Source organism: Dermochelys coriacea, chromosome 27 (genome assembly GCF_009764565.3).
Source record: "Dermochelys coriacea isolate rDerCor1 chromosome 27, rDerCor1.pri.v4, whole genome shotgun sequence".
NCBI lineage: Eukaryota > Metazoa > Chordata > Testudines > Dermochelyidae > Dermochelys > Dermochelys coriacea.
Window position 1 is genome coordinate 14913128 of NC_050094.1, and position 24753 is coordinate 14937880.

General features: G+C 54.9%; 1 protein-coding gene across 7 annotated transcripts in view; it reads right to left on the bottom strand.

Annotated features, from left to right (window-relative positions):
- Positions 1-18197, bottom strand: part of STAT3 (signal transducer and activator of transcription 3) — a 36104-nt gene extending 17907 nt beyond the window's left edge. For 2 of the 7 annotated variants that reach the window (XM_043503401.1, XM_043503400.1), the window contains exons 1-2: positions 18057-18151; positions 2722-2862 (exon numbers count right to left, since the gene is read on the bottom strand). Coding sequence is in view for 1 of the 7 variants with exons in the window: in XM_038385392.2 (XP_038241320.1) it covers positions 11762-11775 (14 nt within the window). In the remaining 6 variants the exon portion in view is untranslated. Of the gene's footprint in view, positions 1-2721; positions 2863-4356; positions 4429-11761; positions 11836-16495; positions 16570-18056 lie in introns of those variants that run through there. The other 5 variants (XM_038385397.2, XM_038385392.2, XM_038385394.2 and 2 more) reach the window with 5 other exon arrangements.
- Positions 18198-24753: the final 6556 nt, after the last annotated feature.

Here is a 24753-nt window from a genome sequence, read left to right on the forward strand (position 1 = left end):
GATGCCACGGCACGAGCCCCAGGCTTCGCTCTGTGGTCCCTGGGGGCGAACATGCACCCAGCCAGCTCTGTCAGAGAGCCTGGCTCCAGGCAGTGCTGTGGTTAGAAGGTTAATGAGGAAAATCAAAGAGGCTAGAGCATCCTGGTAGGCCACTTCTCCTGCCCCCCGCCCCCTTTCTGCTGCCAGGATACAACTGCACCTACTTGTCCACCAGCAGCAGGGAAGCGTATTGAGAGAGGCAGCTCCCAGGCATTTGCTCAGGGTTAGTTTGATGCCACTAAGCGCAAGACCCCAGGACATCGGTTTCCCATTGAGGCCCTAAGACACACTACACATCCCATCCACAGGGGTCTTTGGGGCTCCGTTCGAGAGCCTCTGGCCTTTTGCTCTGCCCACCTGCCCCTTTTGCCTGTCTTCTCGTTAGCACAACAACTAATGCCTGACTAATCTAATTGCCTTCTATGACGAGATAACTGGCTCTGTGGATGAGGGGAAAGCAGTGGACGTGTTGTTCCTTGACTTTAGCAAAGCTTTTGACACGGTCTCCCACAGTATTCTTGCCAGCAAGTTAAAGAAGTATGGGCTGGATGAATGGACTATAAGGTGGACAGAAAGCTGGCTAGATCATTAGGCTCAACGGGTAGGGATCAATGGCTCCATGTCTCGTTGGCAGCTGGTATCAAGTGGAGGGCCCCAAGGGTCGGTCCTTGGGCCGGTTTTGTTCAATATTTTCATTAATGATTTGGAGGATGGCGTGGACTGCACCCTCAGCAAGTTTGCAGATGACACTAAACTGGGAGGAGTGGTAGATATGCTGGAGGGTAGGGATAGGATATAGAGGGACCTAGACAAATTAAAGGATTGGGCCAAAAGAAATCTGATGAAGTTCAACAAGGACAAGTGCAGAGTCCTGCACTTAGGACGGAAGAATCCCATGCACCGCTACAGACTAGGGACCGAATGGCTCGGCAGCAGTTCTGCAGAAAAGGACCTAGGGGTTACAGTGGATGAGAAGCTGGATATGAGTCAACAGTGGGCCCTTGTTGCCAAGAAGGCAAATGGCATTTTGGGATGTATAAGTAGGGGCATTGCCAGCAGATCGAGGGACGTGATCGTTCCCCTCTATTCGGCATTGGTGAGGCCTCATCTGGAGTACTGTGTCCAGTTTTGGGCCCCACACTACAAGAAGGATGTGGAAAAATTGGAAAACATCCAGCGGAGGGCAACAAAAATGATTAGGGGGCTGGAACACATGACTTATGAGGAGAGGCTGAGGGAACTGGGATTGTTTAGTCTGCGGAAGAGAAGAATGAGGGGGATTTGATAGCTGCTTTCAACTACCTGAAAGGGGGTTCCAAAGAGGATGGATCTAGATGTTCTCAGTGGTAGCAGATGACAGAACAAGGAGTAATGGTCTCAAGTTGCAGTGGGGGAGGTTTAGGTAGGATATTAGGAAAAACTTTTTCACTAGGAGGGTGGTGAAGCGCTGGAATGCGTTACACCTAGGGAGGTGGTGGAATCTCCTTCTTAGAAGTTTTTAAGGTCAGGCTTGACAAAGCCCTGGCTGGGATGATTTAGTTGGGGATTGGTCCTGCTTTGAGCAGGGGGTTGGACTAGATACCTCCTGAGGTCCCTTCCAACCCTGATATTCTATGATTCTATAAACTGTTTCTCTGGACAGCTGGAGCGTTTTCAGCCGAGCACACTGGGGTGGCCAGAGATCGACACCATTTCAGTTCAGCAACACAGAAAGCAAAAGTCAGATTGTCCCGGGTGAGCCATTTCCTACGCGCAATAAAACTCCTGCCTTGGACCAGAGCCAAGTATCTTTTGAGAACTAGCTGGTTTCAAAAACAAAATCATTGAGTTGTATCCCCAGCCACTGACATGTCCCGGGATCCTGAAGGCAGCCCCGTTCCACACAATTCACGCTCGCCCTTAGACTTGGCACTGACTATTTTGTATCTTCTACTTATCTGGGGGTGGGGGTGGAACGAAGATCTTCTCTTTGGTGAGCGGCTAGGCACGGCCGTGGTAGATGTCTCTTTATTAAAGCATGAACAAACCACAGGAAGCAGCCTACCCGTGACTAATGCTGCTGAAGAGCAGCCAGTTACCAGTGCGACTTCTCCCTTTAACACGGCCAGTAGCAGCTCCTGCACCACTAAGGGCCCGCGGGAGCAATGTCACGTCCCAGCTGCCACCAGGCACAGGATCTGCCCGGACACCAACCTGGTACAACGGGACTCTGGACAACAGAGAGTCACACATGCTCCTTGGGGAGAGGACCAGGAGGCTGCAAGCAGACACGGCAATTCATGACGGCTGCAGCTTTCAGTTAGGACATGGGTTTGGCTGGCCAGAGGGGCCCTGCCACTGACTTCCATGGGCCTGCAATGCTTCTGGGGAAAACCCATCCACATTTCAGGTGCCTCACTTTCAGCTTCTGATTCAGCAGAGCCCTTAAGGACGAGCTTGCCTGCCCTGTTTCAAGGAAGTGGCTTGGTCCCGGACGACATGCTTGCCCCCCACCCATTTCAAGGTGGTGGCTCAGGCCCAGACGATGAGCTTGCCCCCCCCCCCAACCTGGTTCAAGGCAATGGCTTGGGCCCGGACGACGCGCTTGCCGAGTGGGGTGGGACTGTTCACCTTTCTGGGCAAGGCGTGTGCCTCAGGGACCCCTCGGGCTCCCATTCAGCAAAGCTGCTCTTGGATTCCTACCTGTAACTGGAGGTCAGGATGGCTCTGGTGCAGCAGCCCAAGACCTGCACGGATTTGCACCCCACGCAACCCTCTACATTCAGCGCCAGAGGACAGTGCCCAGTGGCTCCGGTTTGGGAACTCCCAGGACACAGCCTTGGTCTATGCAAAGGAAGAGTGAACCCTGAACCACAGGCCAAACCCATGTCACTGGGAGATTAAAAAGAGGCACGCTGGGGGGACAGTGGGTGTGTGTTGTCCTCAGAAAGATCTCCCCCTCCCTCCCATACGAACCCACCAGTACCGCTCACGACATTCCATGGCCTGGCAGCTTTCACAGGACGCAAGTTAACACCGGCGGGGGGGGGGGGGGGGAGAAACGACTCCTGGCGAGCCGAGCACCACCGTCTCCTCTTGCCACTGGAGGTGGACACAGAGCACGGAGTAATAAAGAAACAAACACAGCTCAGAGCACCGATAACCCTGTTCCGACTCGAGAACCAGTCTCTCGCAAGTGCTGAAGAGTTTCAGGTTCTAACCCTCCCCCATGCCCCTGCCTGCAAAGGTTTAATCCCCCACCTGCCTCAGCGCTGGTGTTAGGAGTCTAAATCTTGCCAGTTTGGCTATTCAAGCCTCCAAGCAAAGGTTGACTATGGAGAGGCTGAGAAGACACAGATCGGCACACAACCCAATATCCACGCGACCTGGACCCAACGAGGGAACTCGACCCTGGGCAGAGGGGCAGCTCCAGGGCCACATGCCAGGTGAGTGGGATTTCTGTGGTGCACAGGGTGAGCTTCACCCCAGCGGGATACACAAGACACCCCAGACACCCCAATTCTGAAGAGCCATGGACAGGCAGCCTAACCTGTGCGCTGCACAGCGCCCCCAGAGCCAAACCCTGAGGAGAGCTGCTGACATTTAAATGGCTATGGCCCCGATTCAGCAAAGTACTTAAGCACATACCTGGCTATAAGCACACAAGCTGCTTAAAGTATTTGCTGAATTGGGACCCAAGGCCCTAGAGTCTGATCCTGTCAACTTCACACAGCTTCAGCAGGAGTTGTGCCTGCCTGAGGCTGCAGGATCAGGGAGCCGTAGGAATCCTTGGTTCAGAAAGCAGAGATCTGCAGCTGAGCCCCTCACACTAACTGGTACTTACACCGTGAACCTTCTCCCCTACCCCACCTCTTGAGCACAGTCCACAAGACTTCCCAGCACTTCAAAAAGGACGAGTGAACCAATCAGGCAGAAGAGAGTCTGCAGTTTAGATTTCATCGGAATGCATCCGATGAAGTGAGCTGTAGCTCATGAAAGCTTATGCTCCAATAAATTTGTTAGTCTCTAAGGTGCCACAAGTCCTCCTTTTCTTTTTGCGGATACAGACTAACACGGCTGCTACTCTGAAACCAGTTTAGATTTGGAAGTGGAGCTCTCCTCCCATCACTATGCAAATATCCCTACAGCGAAGCCAACCCCCAACTATCCCTGCCAAAAACATCCCCCTGCCAAGAACCAGCTCTCTCCACGCAACACAGAACATTTTCAGTAAGCTCCCTACCTTCACCTGGAAAGGCTCTTAACCAGCCCAGAGCAGCCAGTTATGTGACTTCAGCAGAATGCCGATACACACCCTGGCCCCAAACCAGATTCTACCTTGATTCTCGTGCCTCCAGAACCAGCGCAGGGAATGAGCCACCCAACTTACAGTAAGTGCGGGAGGCGGAGACTGCCAGGAACCACAACAGAAACGAGGAAGAAATAACTCTTGGGTTTATTCCATGTGTGTCAATGGGAATCAAACAAAAACTAGCAGGGGAAACCGTGGCTTGTTCACTGGGCAATCTGCAACTCTGTGAAGGCATAAGCAAATTCAGTCACCACTAAAGGTCAGCTGAGTGCAACCAGCTACCACTAAAGTTCAGCTGAGCAAACCTTGTCAAGGGTAATTTTGCTTTTAAACCAACGTTTCAGCCTGTGAAGTATCAGGGTGAGATGCTGTGTCAGTTCAGTATTTCAGCCAGAAATGGGGGGGAGACAGACAGCAGCAGATGGGCTGGCATTGCAGTAACTAGAGTTTGGCCCCCTTGAGACAGGCCAGGGCAGAGCGAGAAGCCAGGAATGGTCATGGGTCACAGAGGGACCTTTGCATTTTGCTCTCGGGACAGACAGACAAAGCAATGCAGGGGCCATAGTGTGACAAAGCAAGACTGTTCTTAATGTTTCCTCTGAATATTGTGGAGGTGCCTCAGTTTCCCCTAGGCAGTTCTTAAGTATCTAGGTGGTGGGATAAGGGTGTATGATCCTTGCAGAGCCCTCGAGGGCAGGTGTGTGCAGGGGTCTGGACACAGAGAATGGCCGACACCCTATTTCCTGGCAACTGATGGCCTGGCCCTTCCCCCCTGCAAGGTGAGAGCTAAAGGGTTGGAGAACAAAGGAATCCGGTGCCCTCCTGGCCCGGGAAAGGGACAAAGCCCAGAGGAGGAGGGGCTGGACGGTGAGGCAGTTTGGGGCTGGCTGGGGACATGGAGTGAAGTGCAGACGGGGTTGTCTGGCTCACTGCCCCCCAAAATGGATCCAGCTGAGGGGTCCTGTTCTCTGCACCTACAAGCTCTGGTAATAAACTTTCTGTTTTACTGGCTGACTGCGAGTCACGTCTGACTGCGAAGTTGGGGTGCAGGACCCTCTGGCCCCCCCCAGACCCTGCCTGGGTGGACTCACTGTGGGAAGCGCACGGAGGGGCAGAGGATGCTGAATGCTCCGAGGTCAGACCAGGAAGGGGGAGCCGGGGGAGCTGTGTGTCCTGCAGACAGGCTGCTCCCAGAAAGGAGACTTCCCCGGAGTCCTGCCTGGCTTCATAGGGAGCAGTTCCAGAGCATCGCCCGGGGACTCCGTGACACACAGCCTGGAGAAACAGGGGACCATTCCCCCTCTTGATGGGCTTACACTGTTGTAACCCTACTGGCTTCTACAAGGGTAGCTCCCACTCTGTGCCAGAGGGTAGCCAGGACCTACAGCTTCGGTGATGGTAAACAACAGCGGGGAAAGCCCAGGACAGGTAACCCCACATGAAAGCAATCCAAGCAAGTATTACAGGACAGTCGACAGTTGGGAAAGCCTGATTTTGTGGGGTTGGGGGTGTGAGAGGTTACAGGAAGCATCCCAGATCCCATCACATGCCTTGAGTCGCTCCCTGCACTTGCCACCCTCTGAAAGTCATTGGAGTTAGAGATGGGGAAACTCCCTCAGCCACTCCCAGCAGTTCAGGGGGGATTTCTGCAAGCCCTGAAGCCGGGTCTACGCTTAGATGCCTGCAAGCGAAGGAGCAGCTCAGCAGGGTGAGGAAGCACAAATCACACACATCACACCAGAGTGAGAACAGCTGCTTTTCTGCTTCTGTTTTGGCAGCAGCCAAAGACCTGAATCTGAAGAAAGAGATGAAGTGAGCTGTAGCTCACGAAAGCTTATGCTCTAATAAATTTGTTAGTCTCTAAGGTGCCACCGGTACTCCTTTTCTTTTTGTGAAGAAAGAGAAACTTACCAAAGCTGCAGTTTCATAGTAATCAGGCTGTTTTCCATTCTCTGCCTACTAGGGCACCAGACTCTCGTGCAGATTAGCAAAACTGCTGCAAACTTGCAACGTTCAGCACCTCGGAGCCCAGCATGGGTCAAACTAGACGCTCAAAGGGAGGCATCCAGAACATGAAACTACTTGGAGAAAGTTTAGCCCTAGGTGACCTGCCCACAACCAGTCTGTGGCCAAGCCCTGAGGCCTGATCCCTAAACAAGTAAAACAAAACAGCGGAACATGGTGCATTGTAATAAAACCAAAACTGAGCTGTTATGCAAAAACCAGGAGTCTACAGAGCACGCCACTGCAGCGCCGTTCCAGGTCTCCTTCGCTCCTCTGCGGCACCGAGAAACTGCAGCCCAAGCTGGGGAAAGGCGGAACTGGGTTTGGCAGCGATCGCTGTCCACACTAGTCTGTCCTCATACGACAGGTGCGGGCACCCTGGAGCCCACGTTGCCAGTTTCACAAAGCCCTGAGATAGTCTCCTATTAGCCCTAAAATGCTTCCAAACTAAACTGGCTCAAAACCTGATGGAGCAGCTGCTTTTTGCAGCTCACCACAGATGAAATTAGCAACAGCATGAAGCTTAGAAAGCCAGTTGACCCCCAGACCTCAGAGTGCTTCCCAATGGGGAGCTCAAGTTACAGCTGGGGAGAGGCACCTGGAGAGAGGGAAGCTGACTTAAAGCCAAAACCTGCTACCACCTGGCTCCCCAAGGCCCTGACCCCAGCCAGCCAAACCCAGGATGCCAGCAGTATCTTCCATCTGAAGAGGCCAGCAGTGCTCGGAAGGACTGATCTGGTGCTTGCTGGAGTCAATGGACAGGCTCCTCTTAGCATCGGTGGCTTTGCACCGACCCTTCTATGCCCATGGACTGTGCCCCAAGTCTGCCATGCTTCACCCAGATGGGCTGCTGCTCCTCCAAAGCCTCAGCCCAGACCGTAACCTCTCCCACTTGTGCTGGGTCCTCCAGGTGCTCAGGGACCAGAAGCTTTTACTATTGTATAAACAGGCAGAGACTTCCCTTGGCACGCAGCCATAGCAACTTCCACAGGGCCACACTACGCCCCAAGCCTGCCTTCCAGGGCTCTCAGGCCAGCGGCCTGGCCAGTCTCCACAAAGACAACCTGCAGCTCAATCCGGGCTTCCCTGGGGTGGGAGGGCTCCCCGCAGGCAAAAGGCCCCCACCTTGAACCCAGCCCAGCCCTGCTGTCTTCTTCCTCCACCTGCTGCCCAGTGCTTGGGCTCCTAATCCTGAGTGTCTTTTCGTGTCTCCTCCCACCTCTGCCCACACTTCTCCATGGGCACTGGGCCCTGTACATACACCTGCCTTTGAGCCCCTCTGCAGCACGGCAACTCCCTTCTGTGCAGGAGATGCCAGAACTCCCCCCGCTCAGAAAGCTGCCATCTTCCCAGACATACAAGCTGCAGCGAAGCCCATAGCAGACTGTACGACTGGGCTGAGATACCAGCCTAGCCTGTATGGCTCTGAACACGTGATGCTGCCAGCCCTCTGGTAGACTCCCTCAGGGGAGATACAGCCAGAGGATTCTGGGCAGTGGTTTTCAGCATGTTTTTTAGCGGTAGTTAAACTTGAAATGCAATGGAGGAGCGCGGACGAGGATGCGGGCCTGACCGTCCTCAGCTTGCACACTGCTTCCAGAGCCTCAAGCAGCGCCAGGTAGGTGCAGGTCCCAGAAAGATCTCCACCTCCTGGATTTACAGCTGCACGCACCAGTGTCCCCTTGTAGCTGCTGCCAGCTTGGAGAGATGTTTGCATGGGCTCCCCTCCCATTCACACTCCTGCAGAACATCCCTGGGATGTTCACTGCCCTTGGATAGGGTGGGAAACAACACTGGAGAAATACAGAGCAGCCTGCCTGGTCCACAGACTACAGCCTGCCCGCATGGAGATTTCAGCCACTTGGATTCTCTGAAGTGTCTTTACCACATTACAGAACAACCCTCCTCTCTCCACCTCCCAGGCATGCATGGGGGGAATCCCGAATATGCCTCACTCCCTCTAACATTGCATAGCGGGGGAGAAAACATTGTTTTGGTTCTAAATGGCAGGTCCTCTGAGATGACCCAAATTCTGATCTCGACCAAGGCACAGTTGCTATGCGACTTGGCATTGAATTGTAGGCTGTCTAGATACAGCCACATGGGTCAGGCCAAAACTATTAAGTAATCAAATAACTCCAGCCACTGTCCTCATAGCCCCCTCCTCCACAAGACCTTTTTGTGGAAAGCAAAGCAAACTTCTGCACTGCGAACGTGCTTACAGGACGTGTCCCCTCCAGCAGTCTGACTGCCCTCTTACTCCTAATGCCAGGAGAGCTGGATGCCTGCTTCCTGGAAGAGCTGCCCAAGGGGCAGTGTGATCATGCACCCTGAACACCTTCTAGGAGACTGCAGTGCGTGGCAGGAGCCTTGCCACAGGAGGTGTTTCCCTACTAAGCCTGGGAAACACAAACCCAGCCTCCAGCACAGCTGAACTTGTGCCCCACTACGTCTTTCATAAACATCATTTGAAACTACTCAGATGACGCCTGGAGCGTGGTTGTTTGCACGGCTAGAAAGGTGTTGGCAGCCTGAAACCAAGATCCCCAGGCTGCAGCGCGGCAGGGACGTTCTGACCAAGTCAGCCACAGCTCACTTCCTGTACCGGGTGCCAAACCGATCTGGGCTTCTGTTCAGCTGCGAAATGCTTCCGAGTTCCCATGGCAAGCCCCAGCAGGCCCAGCTGCAGAGAACACTGCTTCCAGGAGCAAGCCCCGCACACGCGCTCTCTAAATCAACCCCCTGGACACAGGACCCGCAGGTGCCGACTGGAGCCAGGAACAGTCGGCCATGTAAATCACCCCAGAGAGCTAGGGGCCAGGCTTGCCTCAGCCTCTCCCTCAGCTCCAAGCTGGGGGCGAGTGGGGAATACTGGACAGGGTGCAGTGAGTCACTGTGCCCCTCCCCACACACCCGCCTGTCCTCCCATCTACCGCTTACATCTTGCCTCTTGTCAACCTGCTAGGGCAGAAGCTGCTAGTTCCTAGGTGGGCAGAACAGCCAGCGCAGCCAGGCCCCTCGCGGCCAGAGCCTCTGGGGCTGCCACCATCCAAATGGCCACTCACAAAAACGTCTCAAGGTGAATTTGCAGAGTTAAAACACTCTGCCCACGCTGCACGGGGCTCGGCTCCTCCACCACACACTGATCCCACCCGGGGGGAAGGGAAGGAAGGGGTTCAGGACGTGCTAGGCTGACTGGCCCACCACCAAGCTAGGAACAGATAGGAAAGCACAACAGAAGGGCTGGAAGCTTTCACCTGGGGCAGCTTTGCCATCTCCTCTTTCCTGCCGCTCTGCCCAGAGGTGGGGTACAGAATTGAATGCAAGGGGCACCTGTCGTGGGGGGGGAGTTAGCCACCGGCGTGGCTGCATCCGTGCCAATGGCTACCAAAGTGTCCTGGACTACTATGCCAGAAGGGACGACTGATCATCTGGTCTGAACCTCCCACATTACACAGACCACAGCCCAGCCCTGAATTGACACGTTGGAACTAGAGCAGCCCTCGTTAGAAAAATGTCCTCTCGATTTAAAAATTGCCAGGGATGGGAATCCAGCCCAGCCCTCAGTAATTTGTTCCAAGGGTTAATTCCCCGCTCTGATAAAAACATGACTCATCCCCAGTCCAACTTGTCCAGCTTCCACTTCCTACCATGGGGTTGTTACACATCTTTATCTGCTAGATGGATGAGCCTCATCAAAACTCTGCCTCCATCCAGGTCCTAACAGACCGATCCACTCGGCCTTTCACCTTCTCTTTGCTGGGCTAAACATCTTGAACTGGCCGGGTCTATCACGAAAAGCACGTTCTCCAAGCCTGTATCATTCTCCCAGCTCCTCTCTATAATTTATTAACATCCTTCTTGAACTGCTGGCACCAGAACAGGACACTGGATTCCCGGCAGCAGTCAGATCACTGCCAAATACAAAGGCAATACAGATCATCCGCCCCCACCCTGTTTATGCACCCAAGGATCATATTGGCCCTTCTGGCCATGGGGTTTGTGATGAAGCGGGACTGTTCTTAATGTTTCCTCAGAATATTGTGGGGGTGCCTCAATTTCCCCCATGCAGTTCTTAAGTATCTAGGGGGTGGGATAAAGGTGTATGATCGTTGCACAGCCCTAGAGGGCAAGTGTGGGCAGGGGTCTGGACACAGAGAATGGCCGACACCCTGTTTCCTGGCCACTGATGGCCTGGACCTTCCCCCCTGCAAGGTGAGAGCTAAAGGGTTGGAGAACAAAGGAACTAGGTGACCTCCTGGCCTGGGAAAGGGGCAAAGCCCAGAGGAGGGGGGGCTGGAGAAAGTTTCAGTTTGGGGCTGGCTGGGGACATGGAGTGAAGTGCAGACGGGGTTGTCTGGCTCACTGCCCCCCAAAATGGACCCAGCTGAGGGGTCCTGTTCTCTGCACCTACAAGCTCTGTGTTAGACCATGTTCCTGTCGTCTAATAAACCTTCTGTTTTACTGGCTGGCTGAGAGTCCCATCTGACTGCGGAGTTGGGGGGCAGGACCCTCTGGCTTCCCCAGGACCCCGCCTTGCAGACTCACGGTGGGAAGCACACGGAGGGGCAGAGGATGCTGAATGTTCCGGGGTCAGACCCAGGAAGGGGGGAGCCGGGTGAGCTGTGTGTCCTGCAGACAGGCTGCTCACAGAAAGGAGACTTCCCCAGAGTCCAGACTGGCTTCGTAGGGAGCAGTTCCAGAGCATCGCCCGGGGACTCCGTGACAGGGTTGCACTGGGAGCTCTTGTTCATCTCATTATCCAGCATGAGCCCCACATCTTCTGAGCCCCTGCTTCCCAGGGCCCAGTCCCCCATCCTGCAGGCCTGGCTGATGCTCTTTGTTCCTAGACGTGTCATTTACCAGTAATCATATTAAATGTATATTGTTGGCTTGCACCAAGCGATCCAGACGGCTCTGTATCAATGACTGTCCTCTTCAGTATTTACCACTCCCCCAATCTCTGGGTCATCTGCAAACTTGATCAGTGATTTCATGTATTCTTCCAGGTCATGGATACAAATGTTAACTAGCGTAGGGCCAAGAACTTATCCCTGCAGGCCCCTACTAGAAACACTCCTGCTCAATGATTTCCTGTTTACAGTTCCATTGAGACCTACCAGTCAGTCAGTTTAATCCATTTAGCATGCGTTACGTGGATTTTATATTGTTCTAGTTTTTAAAATCAAAATGTTGTGCAGTACAGTCTATGCTACTAATGCTATTCCCTTCATCATCCAACCTTGTAATTGTATCAAAAATATCTATATCTATATCAAGTTAGTCAGACGGTCTATTTTCCATAAACCCATGTTGATTGGTATTTATTATATTATCCTCCCTTAATTCTATATTAATCTAGTCCTGTATCAGCCATTCCCATTACTTTGCCTGAGGTCAACATCAGGTTGACAGGTCTGCAATTACCTGGGTTGGCCCATTTACTCTTTCCAGATACTGTCACATGAACTTTCTTCCAGTCCTCTGGGACTTCCCCAGTGCTTGAAGTGTTATTGGGGAAAAAAAAACAAAAAACAACAACAACAAACATTAATGGTCCATTGAGCTCCTCAGCCAGCTCTTAAAACCCTTGGATGCAAATTATCTGGACCTGCCGATTTAAAAACAGCTAACTTCAGCAGCTGATGTTGAACGCACTTCTGAGCTACTATTGGAATTGAAAGTGTTTCATCATATGACGACTAGATCATATCTAGGTGTTTCCCCCCCAAATACCAAACAAATATTTCGTAAACACTTCTCCCTGTGCTGCATCATCGACAATTGTAGGCGCTGCTCCAGTGCAAGTAGTGACTGGCACCAGTGTGGCCACCTACAGTAGGGGTTTGTGCTGGTGGCTAAAATCCCAACATAGACGCCCTAAGAGAAAAGAGGAAGAGCTACTCCGTCTCTCACCATTCTTCTGGTCACTTGCATTATTAAAGCTTTAATCTGACTAACCTTGAAGCTTTAATGGGTCTCTCACCCACCTAACCCAGATTTGCTACTGCTCCGTCTCCCCAGCCTAGGTTTAAAGATCTGAGGGATGAACCTTTCCGATTCTGCCTGGCTTATGTCTCTCTGTGGTTAGCCTTTCCTTTCATCTCTGGAGCAGAGCCAGCATGTAACCATGCTGCCAATACACATTCTGACATCACACAGGCACTAGGTGAAACAAACAGACCGTGCAAAGGTACAAAACGGAGATGCTAGAACGTTAGCCTCAGGTTTCCATGATTACGCTATAGCAGCACTGGAGGTGTGCTGGGGGGAACAGGTACCCTGGTAACTCGGATCACTGCTAGCAGGGGACAGGCCTGCACAGCAAACTTTCCTCCTCAAGAGGCAAAAGAAATATACACTGGAACATTACTTCAGCCTGAATGGAGGACTGGCTTCCTCCCAAACAGCTTGCAGATGCCATTATTTTCCTAGCATGTTTCATCTGGGATCCAACTTCCTGAGCGGTTACTGCACCATGCCAGCAATTACGGGAGGCCATTTTACGTTGATGCATTAAATGAGCCATGTCACAGCACGCACACTTCTGAGCACAATTCTCTCCCGCACCCTAGCAGCTGAATAGGGTTTGGAGAGCCACAAGGATCATTAAACTCCACTAAAAGAAAAGGAGTACTCGTGGCACCTTAGAGACTAACAAATTTATTTGAACATAAGCTTTCGTGAGCTACAGCTCATTTCATCGGATGCATTCAGTGGAATCTGTAGCTCAAAAAAGCTTATGCTCAAATAAATTTGTTAGTCTCTAAGGTGCCACAAGTACTCCTTTTCTTTTTGCGAATACAGACTAAACACGGCTGCTACTCTAAACTCCACCGTGTCTTGCTGTGGTGGAGGGCAGGGGTGCGTCATGAAGGGTTAAAGAATAGCTTCTGTCAGTCCTTGCTCTTTGAATGCTTGATCTCCTGCCTTGGCAGGCATTCCCAAGAAAGTCACTCTGTAGTGAGCCAGGGGTGCTGTTTAACTGACAGATGCCACCAATCGCTCTCCTGCAAACAACCTGTGCTCTGAGGATTGAGTTCTGAAATGCAGCTGAGGAACCATGCAGTGCAATCTGTGCTCCAGATCTCCTTGGGATGGAGGTGTTTGTTTGTTTTTTGTAATTAACCCAAAATGCAGCAGCGAATGCCAGACCCCTCAAAAGAGCCCCCATTTTCTCAGAATATTCCAGGGCTATTCTCATGCCTCCACCATGCCAAGCCAGGAGAATGATGCCCTGCAGCTTGCAGGGTAAGGCAGGCTGGAAAACAGGAATTCTCTTTCATGAAAAATGCTGAGGTTCCATCACGTTTCCATTCCACACTGGAACAAAACTGAGAGCAAGAAAAAGGCACGCACACCAAATGACCCAAAAGCCTGGTGCTTCCGGCACTCACCTGGGATGTGGGAGACCCAACTTGGAGTCCCTGCTCCAAGTTAGGCAGAGAAGGGATACCTGGATCTCCCATATGCCTTAATCACCAGGCTAGGAGGGGATGGGTCTCTGTCTCCCTCCCTCCCATCCTGGACCTGAGAAATCTCCTCAACAAACTTTTCATCAAAAAGTTTTGGTGTTGATAAATTGGTATTTTCCAACGAAAAAACAGCGAGTGGAACAATTCCCAACCCGCTCTCAGCAGAGGTCCTGTCTGTGGGAGAGTGATTCCTGCCACCCACTAGCACCCACCGAAGCTTTCAAATGAACTTCTCTTCCTTGGCCGCCCAGACAGGTTTGTGAGACTGCAGCAGTAGATGAACAGAACTTCCCCAGCGCAGATGAAGTTCTACCTGGCTGTCTGTAGCATGAGAAAACATATGGACTTCTTCTCCTGTAAAAGAGAAAGTACGTTGCCCCAGGCAAATGGGCAAATACGGTTTGCATGGCTGGTTTAATGAGCGAACATGGCTCTCAGGGTTCGGATAGCCAAGAAAAGCAACGCTGGACATGAAGAGAGATTTAGGAAAGGGTAAAGGATGGTGCGGCTGTTCAGCGCTAGCCAGGAAGCTGGGGAATAGTCCATGCACCACCACAGAGTCCCTGAGTAACCTTGGGAAAGTCCCTTAGTCTCTCTGACCCTCATTGCCTCATCTGTAAGATGGGGAGAATACACCCACCGGGGATTGAGAGGCACTCAGATGCTGTGATCATGGGGGCCAAGTAAGGACTTAAGAGGTTCCCTGACAGTGCTGAAAATCATCTACCATCATGAACCCCAGACCTTGTGTTTCACCCCAGGTGCCAGTTTTCTTCATAAAACTACTATTAAAGACAAAGGTCTGGTCCAGCGGAGATCTGAGCTAGCACAAAACACACACTCACTGTGATTTTTTAAGAGCAGTTGCAACAAGCAAAAGAGAATAAAATGCAACCCAGAGTTCACATCTGTCAGAAACATGAATCAGCTCGCTAAGCCCTGGGTTGACCAAATACAGAACCAAAATTTCTGGTTTTCAGTCTTGATTACCAGTAATCTCAGTAAGCCAGCAGTTTTGACCAGTATTAATGCAACGGCTCTAAAGAAAGGTTCCACAAGCTCGGCTAGAAATCCTTATTTTAAGCATTGTGACATTCACAATGCCCGAGAGCAGTCTGTGGGGCGCTCAAGGCCAGAACCCAATAAAAACTAGATTTTTGAATGTCCACAGTTTGGCTTCAGTTCATAGATTCCCCAGTTCATCTACTTCAAAAAGGCAGTTGACAGCCAAAGCTTTCTGAAATGTCATTTTAAAATGCATTGAACTCTATGAGCGCATTCACTGAATGAACAAGGCCATCTCTACATTCCTATTGTGTTTTCAGAGCAGTTGCAGTACTTTGACAATTAAGGCTCCGAGTAAGATGTACAGCAAACGCTGTCACCCCAAGGCTCCCCAATGCTAACTGCAGAGGCTGGCAAGAGGGAGGAATGCTCAGGGTCAGAGTCTGGATGTTTTACGAGATTGGCTGGTATTGACCAGACTGTTCCTTCCTTGCAATAAATCAACTGGGATTTGTGGGAGGGACCATGGGCAGCTACGGCTGCCAGGTGTCCTGTTTTCAACTGGACCACCACTAGAAGTCCAGTTGGTGGGGCTGGCAGGCTCCCCAGAAGCAGCAACATGTCCCTCAGCTCCCAGGCAGAGGCGCAGCCAGAGGAACTCTGTGTGCTGTCCCCGCCTCAAGCACCAGCTCCGCAGCTCCCATTGGCCAGGAACCGCAGCTAATGGGAGATGCAGGGGCAGTGCACAGAACTGCCTGGCAGCACCTCCGCCTAGGAGTCAAGGGACATGTTGCCACTTCTGGGAGCCCCCGGGGTAAGCACTGCCAGGAGCCCACACTCCCTCCCCAATCCCCTGCCCCAGCCCAGAGCCCCCTCCTGGACCCAAACTCCCTCCCAGAGCCTGCATCCCACACCCTCTCCTGATCCCCTTCCCACACCCAAAGTCCCTCCCAGAGCTGGCACCCTGCACCCCCCCACACCACAACCCTCTGCCCCAGCCCACAGCCCCTTCCCACACGTTGAACCCCTCATTTCTGGCCTCACCCTGGAGCCTGCACCCCCACCCCAGAGCCTGTACCCCCTCCCACACCCCAACCCTGTCTCAGCCCAGAGCCCCCTCCTGCACCCCAAATCCCTCATCCTTGGCCTCACCCCAGAGCTCACAGCTCAACCCAGAGCCTCCTCCCACACCCTGAACCCCTCATTTCTGGCCCAACCCCAGCAGGGTCTCAGAGCAGGCGTGTTTGGTTTTGTGCGATTAGAAAGTTGGCAACCCTACAGGCGGTGGGTATCGAAGGCCAGGGAAGGCTAAGCCTCCCCTAACCCCGACCGTGGCCCCACCCTCGCTCCCCCCTCTCCCCTGAAGCTGGTGGGGGCTCAGCTCCAGCCAGCAACCTGGAGCTCGGGGCTTGGGCTGGCAGTTAGACACTGGAGTGGGCTGGGGAAGTGGCTGTGCTTGGGCCAGCCAATGGCCTGGGGCAGCTTTGGCCAGCCTAGCAGCAGGTTGGCCAGGGCTCCTCCATCCACGGGTTTGGGTGGAACTAGGGGCTAGCCTCCCTGAAGGTGGGGCTCACCCACCACTCATGGGACACAACTCCTTGTTGTAAAAGCGCCAGGTGGTGGCATTCACATACACTCTTAGTAATAGTGATTCCATGCCTTTGGGGTACAGTGCTCTTACCTATTTCTCTAAGGTGCCAAGCTCATTTCTGGGTGCCAAAGAAATGGCCCTGTTCCCCCTCAGTGGCTGCAGACCTAGCACCCCAGGACAGAGAGAAAGTGGACAATGACTAACAACCAAAGTTAAATTGCGGAGTCTTCTCCTGGCCGAGGTACGAGACCCACCCAGCATCAACACCGTCCTCAAAAGGAGACTCCAATAATCCAAGCCACTGGATATTAGGTCTTTTTCAACGTGCTTCAACTTTATGCATCCCTGCTGCTAGACAGTAAGAGGCGCAGGGAGCTTACAAACGCAACAGAGTTTCTCAAACAAAAGACACCTTTTTCTACTGACAGTGCAAACAGACACCCCCCTCCTGCCACTGGCTGGGGCCTTGTGCCCAATTCTCTCAGCAAGTCAAATTCCAGAGAGTAACCTCAGAGTGTGGGAACAGGACGAGTCAGTGGCCCTTGGGGGAACAGCAAAGCAAAGGTGCTTAGCAGCTGGGGCAAGCTTCTCAATCCAACCCCTAGGTTGATACTGAGCAACAGTGACAGCAGCCCTGTTAGGTCAGGCTCCCCGTCGCACAGCTGGTCTCTCTCTACCACCATCAACGCTGGGGCAAGATAACAGGTTTCAGAGTAGCAGCCGTGTTAGTCTGTATTCACAAAAAAGAACAGGAGGACTTGTGGCACCTTTAGAGACTAACAAATTTATTTGAGCATAAGCTTTCGTGAGCTACAGCTCAAATGCATCCGATGAAGTGAGCTGTAGCTCACGAAAGCTTATGCTCAAATAAATTTGTTAGTCTCTAAAGGTGCCACAAGTACTCCTTTTCTTTTTTGCTGGGGCAAGAGACTCCCCCAAGGGAGCCACGAGCAGGGAGCCCAAAGGCACCGAGCCTTCTCTGCGGCCCAGAGCCACCCGCATTATCCCAGGCGTGCGGCTGCAGCAGGGCCCGGGGAGAACCAGCACCCAGGCCAGGCTGATGCAAGACAAGATGGATGTACGAGCGGGGCCGGGTTCCGGCTGCCATGGGCATCGCCACTTTCAGTTTCCTGACTCTTGTGCATTTAAATCTTGCTCTCAGAAAAGCCACCAGCCGCTGCCTGGCTCAAGAGAGACAGGCGCCAGGGCAGCCAGCACCCATGAGAGCAGCTACCAGCCCCCCCCAGTCTGACCCCAGCACCCATGAGAGCAGCTTCCAGCCCTGAGCTACTCCTAGCAGCCTGGCCCAGCACCCATGGGTGCAGCTACCAGCCCCCCGTCTGACCCCAGCACTCATGGGAGCAGCTACCAGCCCCGCTGGTCTGATCCCAGCACCCTTGGGAGCAGCTACCAGCCCTGAGCTACTCCTAGCAGCCTGGCCCCAGCACCCATGGGTGCAGCTGCCAGCCCCCCGGTCTGGCCCCAGCACCCATGGGTGCAACTGCTTCCCCCCCAACCCTGCGCCTCCTAGCGGTCTGACCCAAGCCCCGAGGGGGGGCACCCATGGGAGCAGCACCCCGGGGACCCCCCCGAGCCGAGCCCCGCCCCGCCCCTTTGCACCCATCCCCGCGGGGACCCCCGCCAGGCTCACCTGCGGGGACTGGGCTCCCAGGCCGGGGGCGGCGTCGGCGGCTCCGGCTGCCTGGGGCGCTCGGCCTCCTGCTCCCTCCGCGGCGGACCAGAAACCTGCTACCCCTCAGCCCCGCCCCTCCACGGGATACGTCACGGCGCCGCTGGCCAATAGCGCTCCGCATTTGCTCATTATTCACGAGGGGACTAGACCGCTTGGCCAATCAGCGCCTCTCAGCCTCGAGGATCGTTAATTATTCATGATTTGCCGGGAGGGGTGCCCCCGGTGGCTGTTCCGGCATGAATCTTCCCCTCCCGCCTCATGGCCGGGCCAGGGGAGCGGGGAGCCCAGAGGCTCTGGGGGGGAGCGGCAAGTGCCGGGAATGTCCATGCGGGAAACTCAGCTGAGTTCCGGGCAGGTCCTGACATCAGCGCGGCGGGGCTGCCGCTGTCACCGCCCCTTAAAGGGCCAGTGGCACATGGGGGGGGCTGAGCTGGGGGGGCACGAGGAGGGGAGTACATGGGGGGGCTGAACCGAGAGGCGGGGGCACATGGGGGATGGGGGACGTGGGGGGCTGAGCCTGGGAGGAGGGGTAAAGTGGGGGTGGGGGCACATGAAGGAGGGTCATGGGGGGGCTGAACCTAGGGGCGGGGGCACATGGGGGACATGGGGGCTGAGCCTGGAAGGAGGGGCAAAGTGGGGGTGGGGGGCACATGGTGGTGGGGGCACATGGGGACTGGACCGGATGGGGGGATACATGGGGAGGGTGAGACTGGGGGGCAGGGACACGGGGATCGGGATCATGGGGGGCTGAGCAGGGACTCAGTTTCTTTCCCCGGAGAGGCCTCCTCCCTGGTGGGATTTGAACCTCTGTCTCCTGGGAATCCGTGAGCATTACCCCCAACTCCTCCCTCCCCCTCACTATCCCCACTGTGAAATTGGGGCAGCCCTGGGCTGGGCAGCAGACATCCAGAGCGGAGAAGCAGCTGCCTCTGGGGCTGGGTGCGTAGAGTTGCCAACAGTCCCTTATTCCCGCATCTCAGTACAACAAGACTGGGAGTTGCTGAGTGCTGCGAAAAGCAGCAAGAAACACCTCTGGCGAAGGGAGGTGAGTGCTGCTTAAGGTTATTATTAAAAATAATGATGATGATAATACTGGAGGAGGGGTGGGGCTGATCACATCTGAGCTCCATACCAGAGTGGGGCCAGTGCCCCGCGTCTCCTGCATCAGAGCTGGCTCTCAGGCTGGTGTCTGTTTTTGGTGCCACCAGGGGATTGCCTTCCTGCCGCACCAGCCTGGTCAGGGACACACAGGATATCCCTGCCCCTTGCACCAGAGCGTGGGGGACCCCCAGGCAGAACTGTTCAGTACGAGGCCAGAGATGTCTCTCTGGTTGTCCTCTAGGAGCCATGCAGGGTGCAAGGAAGCCAGGCCCTCACCAGCGTCCCCCCTACTTCAGAAAAGCCAGAGATGTTAAGTCCAGAAGGGACCATTATGTCCTAACCTGACCTCCTGCACAACTTAGGCCAGGTAACCTACCCCACTGCCCCCTGCATCCAGCCCATATCCTGTGATTGAGCTAGAGTTTGTGTTTGAGGAGACCCCAATCTTGATCACTATGGAGCAATTTCTGATGAGGATGTGGTCAGCTTCCCTTGTGGCACATCCTCTGTTTGAAACCCCATGTCCAGCTATGGTTGTTCAAATGCCTACAGAAGGAGCCCATAACAGACAAGCTCTTAACGGCACCACAATGTCAAACCCTGGATGGTGGTGTTGTTTGGGGAACTCAAACCAAAGGAACCGATCAAGATTTCATACTCAGTTTGATCGGAGCTCTGAGTGCTGGCAGTGTATCATGTGGCGGAACGGACTGGATTTTTGCTGTTCGCTGGTGGTGCAGTGTGTCCTTTTTTGCAGATGATACATCTTCTGTTGGCGCGTAGGCATCAGCGGCAGATAAGTGTCCACAACAATGTTGGACAGAGAATTTCAGCTCCACGCTCCTAAGGGCTCCAAGATGCTGCCCACCCTACGGGATAGAACAGCTCGTGGCAGAAGGCCAAGGTCCAGAACCTTGGAGCTGGGCCCCCAGACCCGCTTGGACAAGTGGGGTCAAGTACTCTGGAGAACACTGTTGAGTTCACCTCCATAGGCTGCAAGCAGAGTTCAAACAGTCACAGCGAACTGTACGTTCTTCCATGAACAAGTTTCGCTGTCTCCTGCACAAAGTGTATGTCTCGCCAATCATAGAACTGGAAGGGACCTCTAGAGGTCATCTTGTCCAGTCCCCTGCATTCATGGCAGGATTAAGTATTATCTAGACCATCCCTGACAGGTGTTTATCCAACCGGCTCTTAAAAATTCCCAGTGATGGAGATTCCACAACCTTCCTAGGGATGCAAAACCGTCTTTGCACTGAGCCAGAGTTCGTGATCTATCCCACCTGTGTTGTGTCTGCAATGCTGCATCAGTCAGAAACCAGGGCCCTCTCACCGGCTGACTCGTCTGTGCCAAATCCTCAGCATAAAGTAGTTTAACTTTGTGCAAAATATCTCAATCTCACAACGATCGGGCCTTCCTGCCATCGCTCATCGTACCCAAAACAGCAGTGTGGGCTGTTCAGCTAGCGCACTCCCAAAGTGTCCAGCAACACATGATAGGATGCATGCCCTGACCCTGCCTGGCACCACTTGCGGGACCCCCCAGGACATGTGGATTTGTAGGATTGAGCCAGGGCTGGAAACTTCACTGCATGGCGCCTGGTGCGACGCCAGCTACCTTGGCTGCTCCGGCTTGCATGAGGCTCCTTAGTAGATTGTGCCTATTTGAGGATGATGCTTGTGATCAGCAGATGCCCCCCTGTGGAGAATCCACCATGCCTCTTGGGAAGAACAAAGGCTCCTTTCATAGAATGAGGCTCCCCAGCCCAGCCCCAACATTGCTCTGACCTCAGCTCCCCTGAATCCCAGAGTCCACCCTGCCCCATCCTGGTGGGCAGCAGAGCCTTCACCATCAGGGCTCTCGCTGGCCCTGCCCCTGGGGTGCCCTGTCCTGATGGCCAATCGCAAGGAGAAGTTGCCTTGACCTCCAGGGCCAGCGTGGAGTGTGGCACAGGTTTCTGACTTGTAGACTCACAGGACTTCTTCCTCCCTCGGCCTGTCTCGAGGCCCCGTCCTAGACTTGCTCCTCCGCAGACTCTTCATCCCTTCCTGGGCTCTGCACAGTTCTCCACTGCCCTGTCCGGGGTGACACCACCCAGCGCTTCCCCCCCCAAGGCCCCATTCCCATCAGCCTCTCCCAGGTTGTCTGTGTGGGTGTCCCTTTCCTCCAGAAACCTGACATCTGGGCTGCCTCCCTGGGGTCTGTTCCTTTTGTCCAGGCTCATCACAGGAGCTGGTCCTGCCCTGGGACTTCCCAGCATCTCTCCTGGCCCTTTGCTTGAGCTCCCTTCCCAGGTCAGCGTCCCCAGGAGCTCCAGGTCTATGCTACCTGCCACGGCCCTGACTCCTTCCGGTACATGTCATCCTGCCCCTCTCAGCTGGGCTGGCCGCCCTCCAGGTGCAACCCAGGGCACTCATTGCCCTCTGTTAGGTCCTTTCTCTGCCAGCGTGAGGCACACGCCATACACAGCCTGGGACCCTTGGAAACAACTGAGGACCCACCTAGGGCACGAGCGGCTCGTTCACTCAGCTGCCATCTGGGAGAGCTGGCCCTGAGCATTCCCAGAGTATCTCAGAGCCCTGCACAGATGCTAACTGCTGCATCCTCATGACCACACAGCATGGCTGGACATGCCTATCCCTGGTAACCAATGCTTAGCCTCTCTGGGAGCCAGCCACAGGGCTAGCACATGAACCCAGAAGTCCTGGGCTCTTAGCCCTAAGACTTCGCTGTAACATCATCTCCAAGCCTGCAGCCTTGGGCAGAGTTGGGCAGCTCTGGGAGCTCAGCCATGCATGGAAATGTATAGCATTCACCTGCCTGCGGCAGAGACAGTAAGGGATATGCATGTGATACGTTGTACGTGGCGTAATGCCCCTTAGGACAAGGGAGCTGGAAATAAACAGATGGTCTCTGAGGAGAAGTGATCCATGTGGGCCCTATCTCCTGTGTTCCTGGAAGCTACCAGACACCTGTCTAGACTCCTGGCTAGGACACACAGGCGGTGGTTGCATCATGCATGCGCTCAAGGGAACAGATCACGCTGTCCCCTTCCCGGCTGTAGCTGTGTCTTTAAACAATTCCCTGGGTCGCCCCTGCTTTCGCAAGCCTGAAAACTCCCCCCTCCTGATCCACCTGTCTGCTGGTGTTGGAGAAACCCGCTGGCTGCTTTGGTTCCTCCAGGGTTTTTCAGTGGAGCTAAAAATAAGACAGTTGGTTTATTTCCCAATACCAGCTCCAGCTGCGCTGCTCCCAGATGACTGTTCCCCAGGATTCAGAACAGACATTCGTGGCTCAGTGTCCCCCTTGCCCTATTACTGGGCTGATTACATTGCAGAGGGACCCCATTTCCCTGGGGGTCAGCCCAGTGCAATACCAAACCCTTCAAATTATGGCATGAAAACCTGAGTAGTGTTTCGGTAGCAGTGCTAGTAACTCAGGCCCACTCAAGGGATTGCACCCTTTTGGCAGGACAAACTGCATTCCCACCTGCTGCTCTGTTCTGGCTCCAACTCTCTGCCAAGGAGCCAGAGACAGATTTCCTCCTGCAGTGGTGGGGACATGGCCATCAGATGCGATATTTGTGTTTGTGCAACCCCATGAGCCCCAGCTGAATGCGGAGGGCAGGGCAGGTCCAGCCATGCCGTTTCAGTCAGTTCATCCCTTCTCCAACGGCGAGGCCCCCCAATCCCAGCCCACCAACCCCTGCTACGGCACCCCAGCCCTTGGCACCGCCGCCCAGCTCTGCCGATGCCCCTTGAGCCTGAGGGGCAGCCCTCCACTGACCTGGCCCTTCGGATGCACACACCCACTAACCTCACGGGCAACCCAGCAACTGCTGCTGCTCTGCAGTGGGGTTGCTGGGTGCACGCGGGGAGCAGAGCTGGGACTGTTTGTGTGGCTCACAGTGTGAGTCGTGTGGGGAGCACGCTCAGACGGGCCCTGCAGGGGTGCGGATGTATTTTCCCAGCTAAAAATTAGGCGTTGCGGGGCCAGCCGACTGGGTGCCCTTCGCTCCCCTGTGCCCTGGGCTTTCCTAGCATGCTCTGAGGAGAATCCCCGTGGGCTGCAGTATGCTGGCTGGTGATGTCACAGGAAAACCCACCCAGCCGGGGCTTGCTGGGAGCCGAGCTCCGGGCTGTCCCTGCCCCATCCCCGTGCAGACACTCCCTAGGGTTGAACAAGACCCAGAAAAGGCTGCAAGGTTCCTGAAAACGCCTGCCCCTGCTGGGAGCTGGCCCTGGCACGGCCAGGAGATGGGGCTGGAGTCTGGCACAGGGCATGTAGGGGATGCTCCTCACCCCAGCCTTGGGATGGGCCCAGCCCATGCCAGCCAGAGCCCGAGGAAGGGACAGACGCCGTGAGCCAGTGCCTGACAGACGGGGTAGAGCTTCCTGGGGCAGCTGCATCCAGACGCGGGGTTTCCAGCTCCCCTCTGGCAGCAGCTGGCGCTGGGCGCTGCCGGACAGGCAGGGGGGCCCGAGGCCGGCAGCTCCTCTCTGCCCCATGTGGCCCCCCCCGGCCTGGTTCTCTGGCAGCGTCGCCAGCTGGGACTGCAGCGGCTTTGTCTCTTGCCCCTGTTCGTTCGTGTGCGGGGTGCTGAGGCTGCGCACAGCCGCACTGTCAGCGCAGGGAGGAAACCTCAAGGCCGAGCTGCCCTCCTCCCTCTCCCCAGGCCGCGCTGCATGCAGAGCCCTCCCAGGGGAACCCCCTGCACGCACCAGCGTTCAGCACCGGGCGGGGGAGCACGGGTGGTTCCCCTGGGGCCCTCCCCACAGCCCAGCCTGCTCCCCGCGGTGTCCCCGCGGTGAGCGCTTGGGCTGGGAGTTGCAGAGGGCTGGCAAGTTCGGCACTGGCAGGGTAGAGAGGCCTGGCCAGGATGGGGCAGTTCCTGCCAATGGCCAAGGCCTCTCCTATTCCAGGGTTTGGGGCTATGGGCTCCCCAGGGGGGTCTCAGACCCACAGGGACTGGAAGCCAGGATCCAGCTGTTCTCCAGCATGGCAGTAAGAGCCCCCCGTTCTGAGCTGGCGCTGGTTCCTTCTCCCCCTTCTGTGGGCTCTAGGGTGTTTGCCTGTTGGGGACTTTTGGGGAAAAGTGGGGCTGGGAGGAGCTGGGCCAGGCCAGCCTGTTTCAACCCCCCAGGCCCGTGTGCTGGACGGTGGATGCGCTGGGTAAACAGGGAGAGGGCAGGGAGGGGATGCCAAGCCACGATTCCCTCAGCTGGGGCCAGGACTGAACCCACTGGGTCGGTACAGCCTGACAGGCCACCCCCCGTCCCAGCGTTCCCAACTCTGAATCCCCCACCCCTAGTAGAGGGGCGATGGGCACTCACTGTGCTGGTAGCTGTGATTCCCCAGGGGCCAGGCTGGGGAGGGACATGTGATTGCCATGTGCCTCAGTTTCCCCCGTAACATGGGAGTGATGGAGCTTACCTGCCCCACTAGGGAGGGTAAACCCACAAATGTGTGTGAGGCTCAGGGCAGGGCATGGAGAAGGGTGTCCAGCCAGCCTGGGGTGGTCACTGCTGGGGTCTGGGTACAGGAACGGGGGAG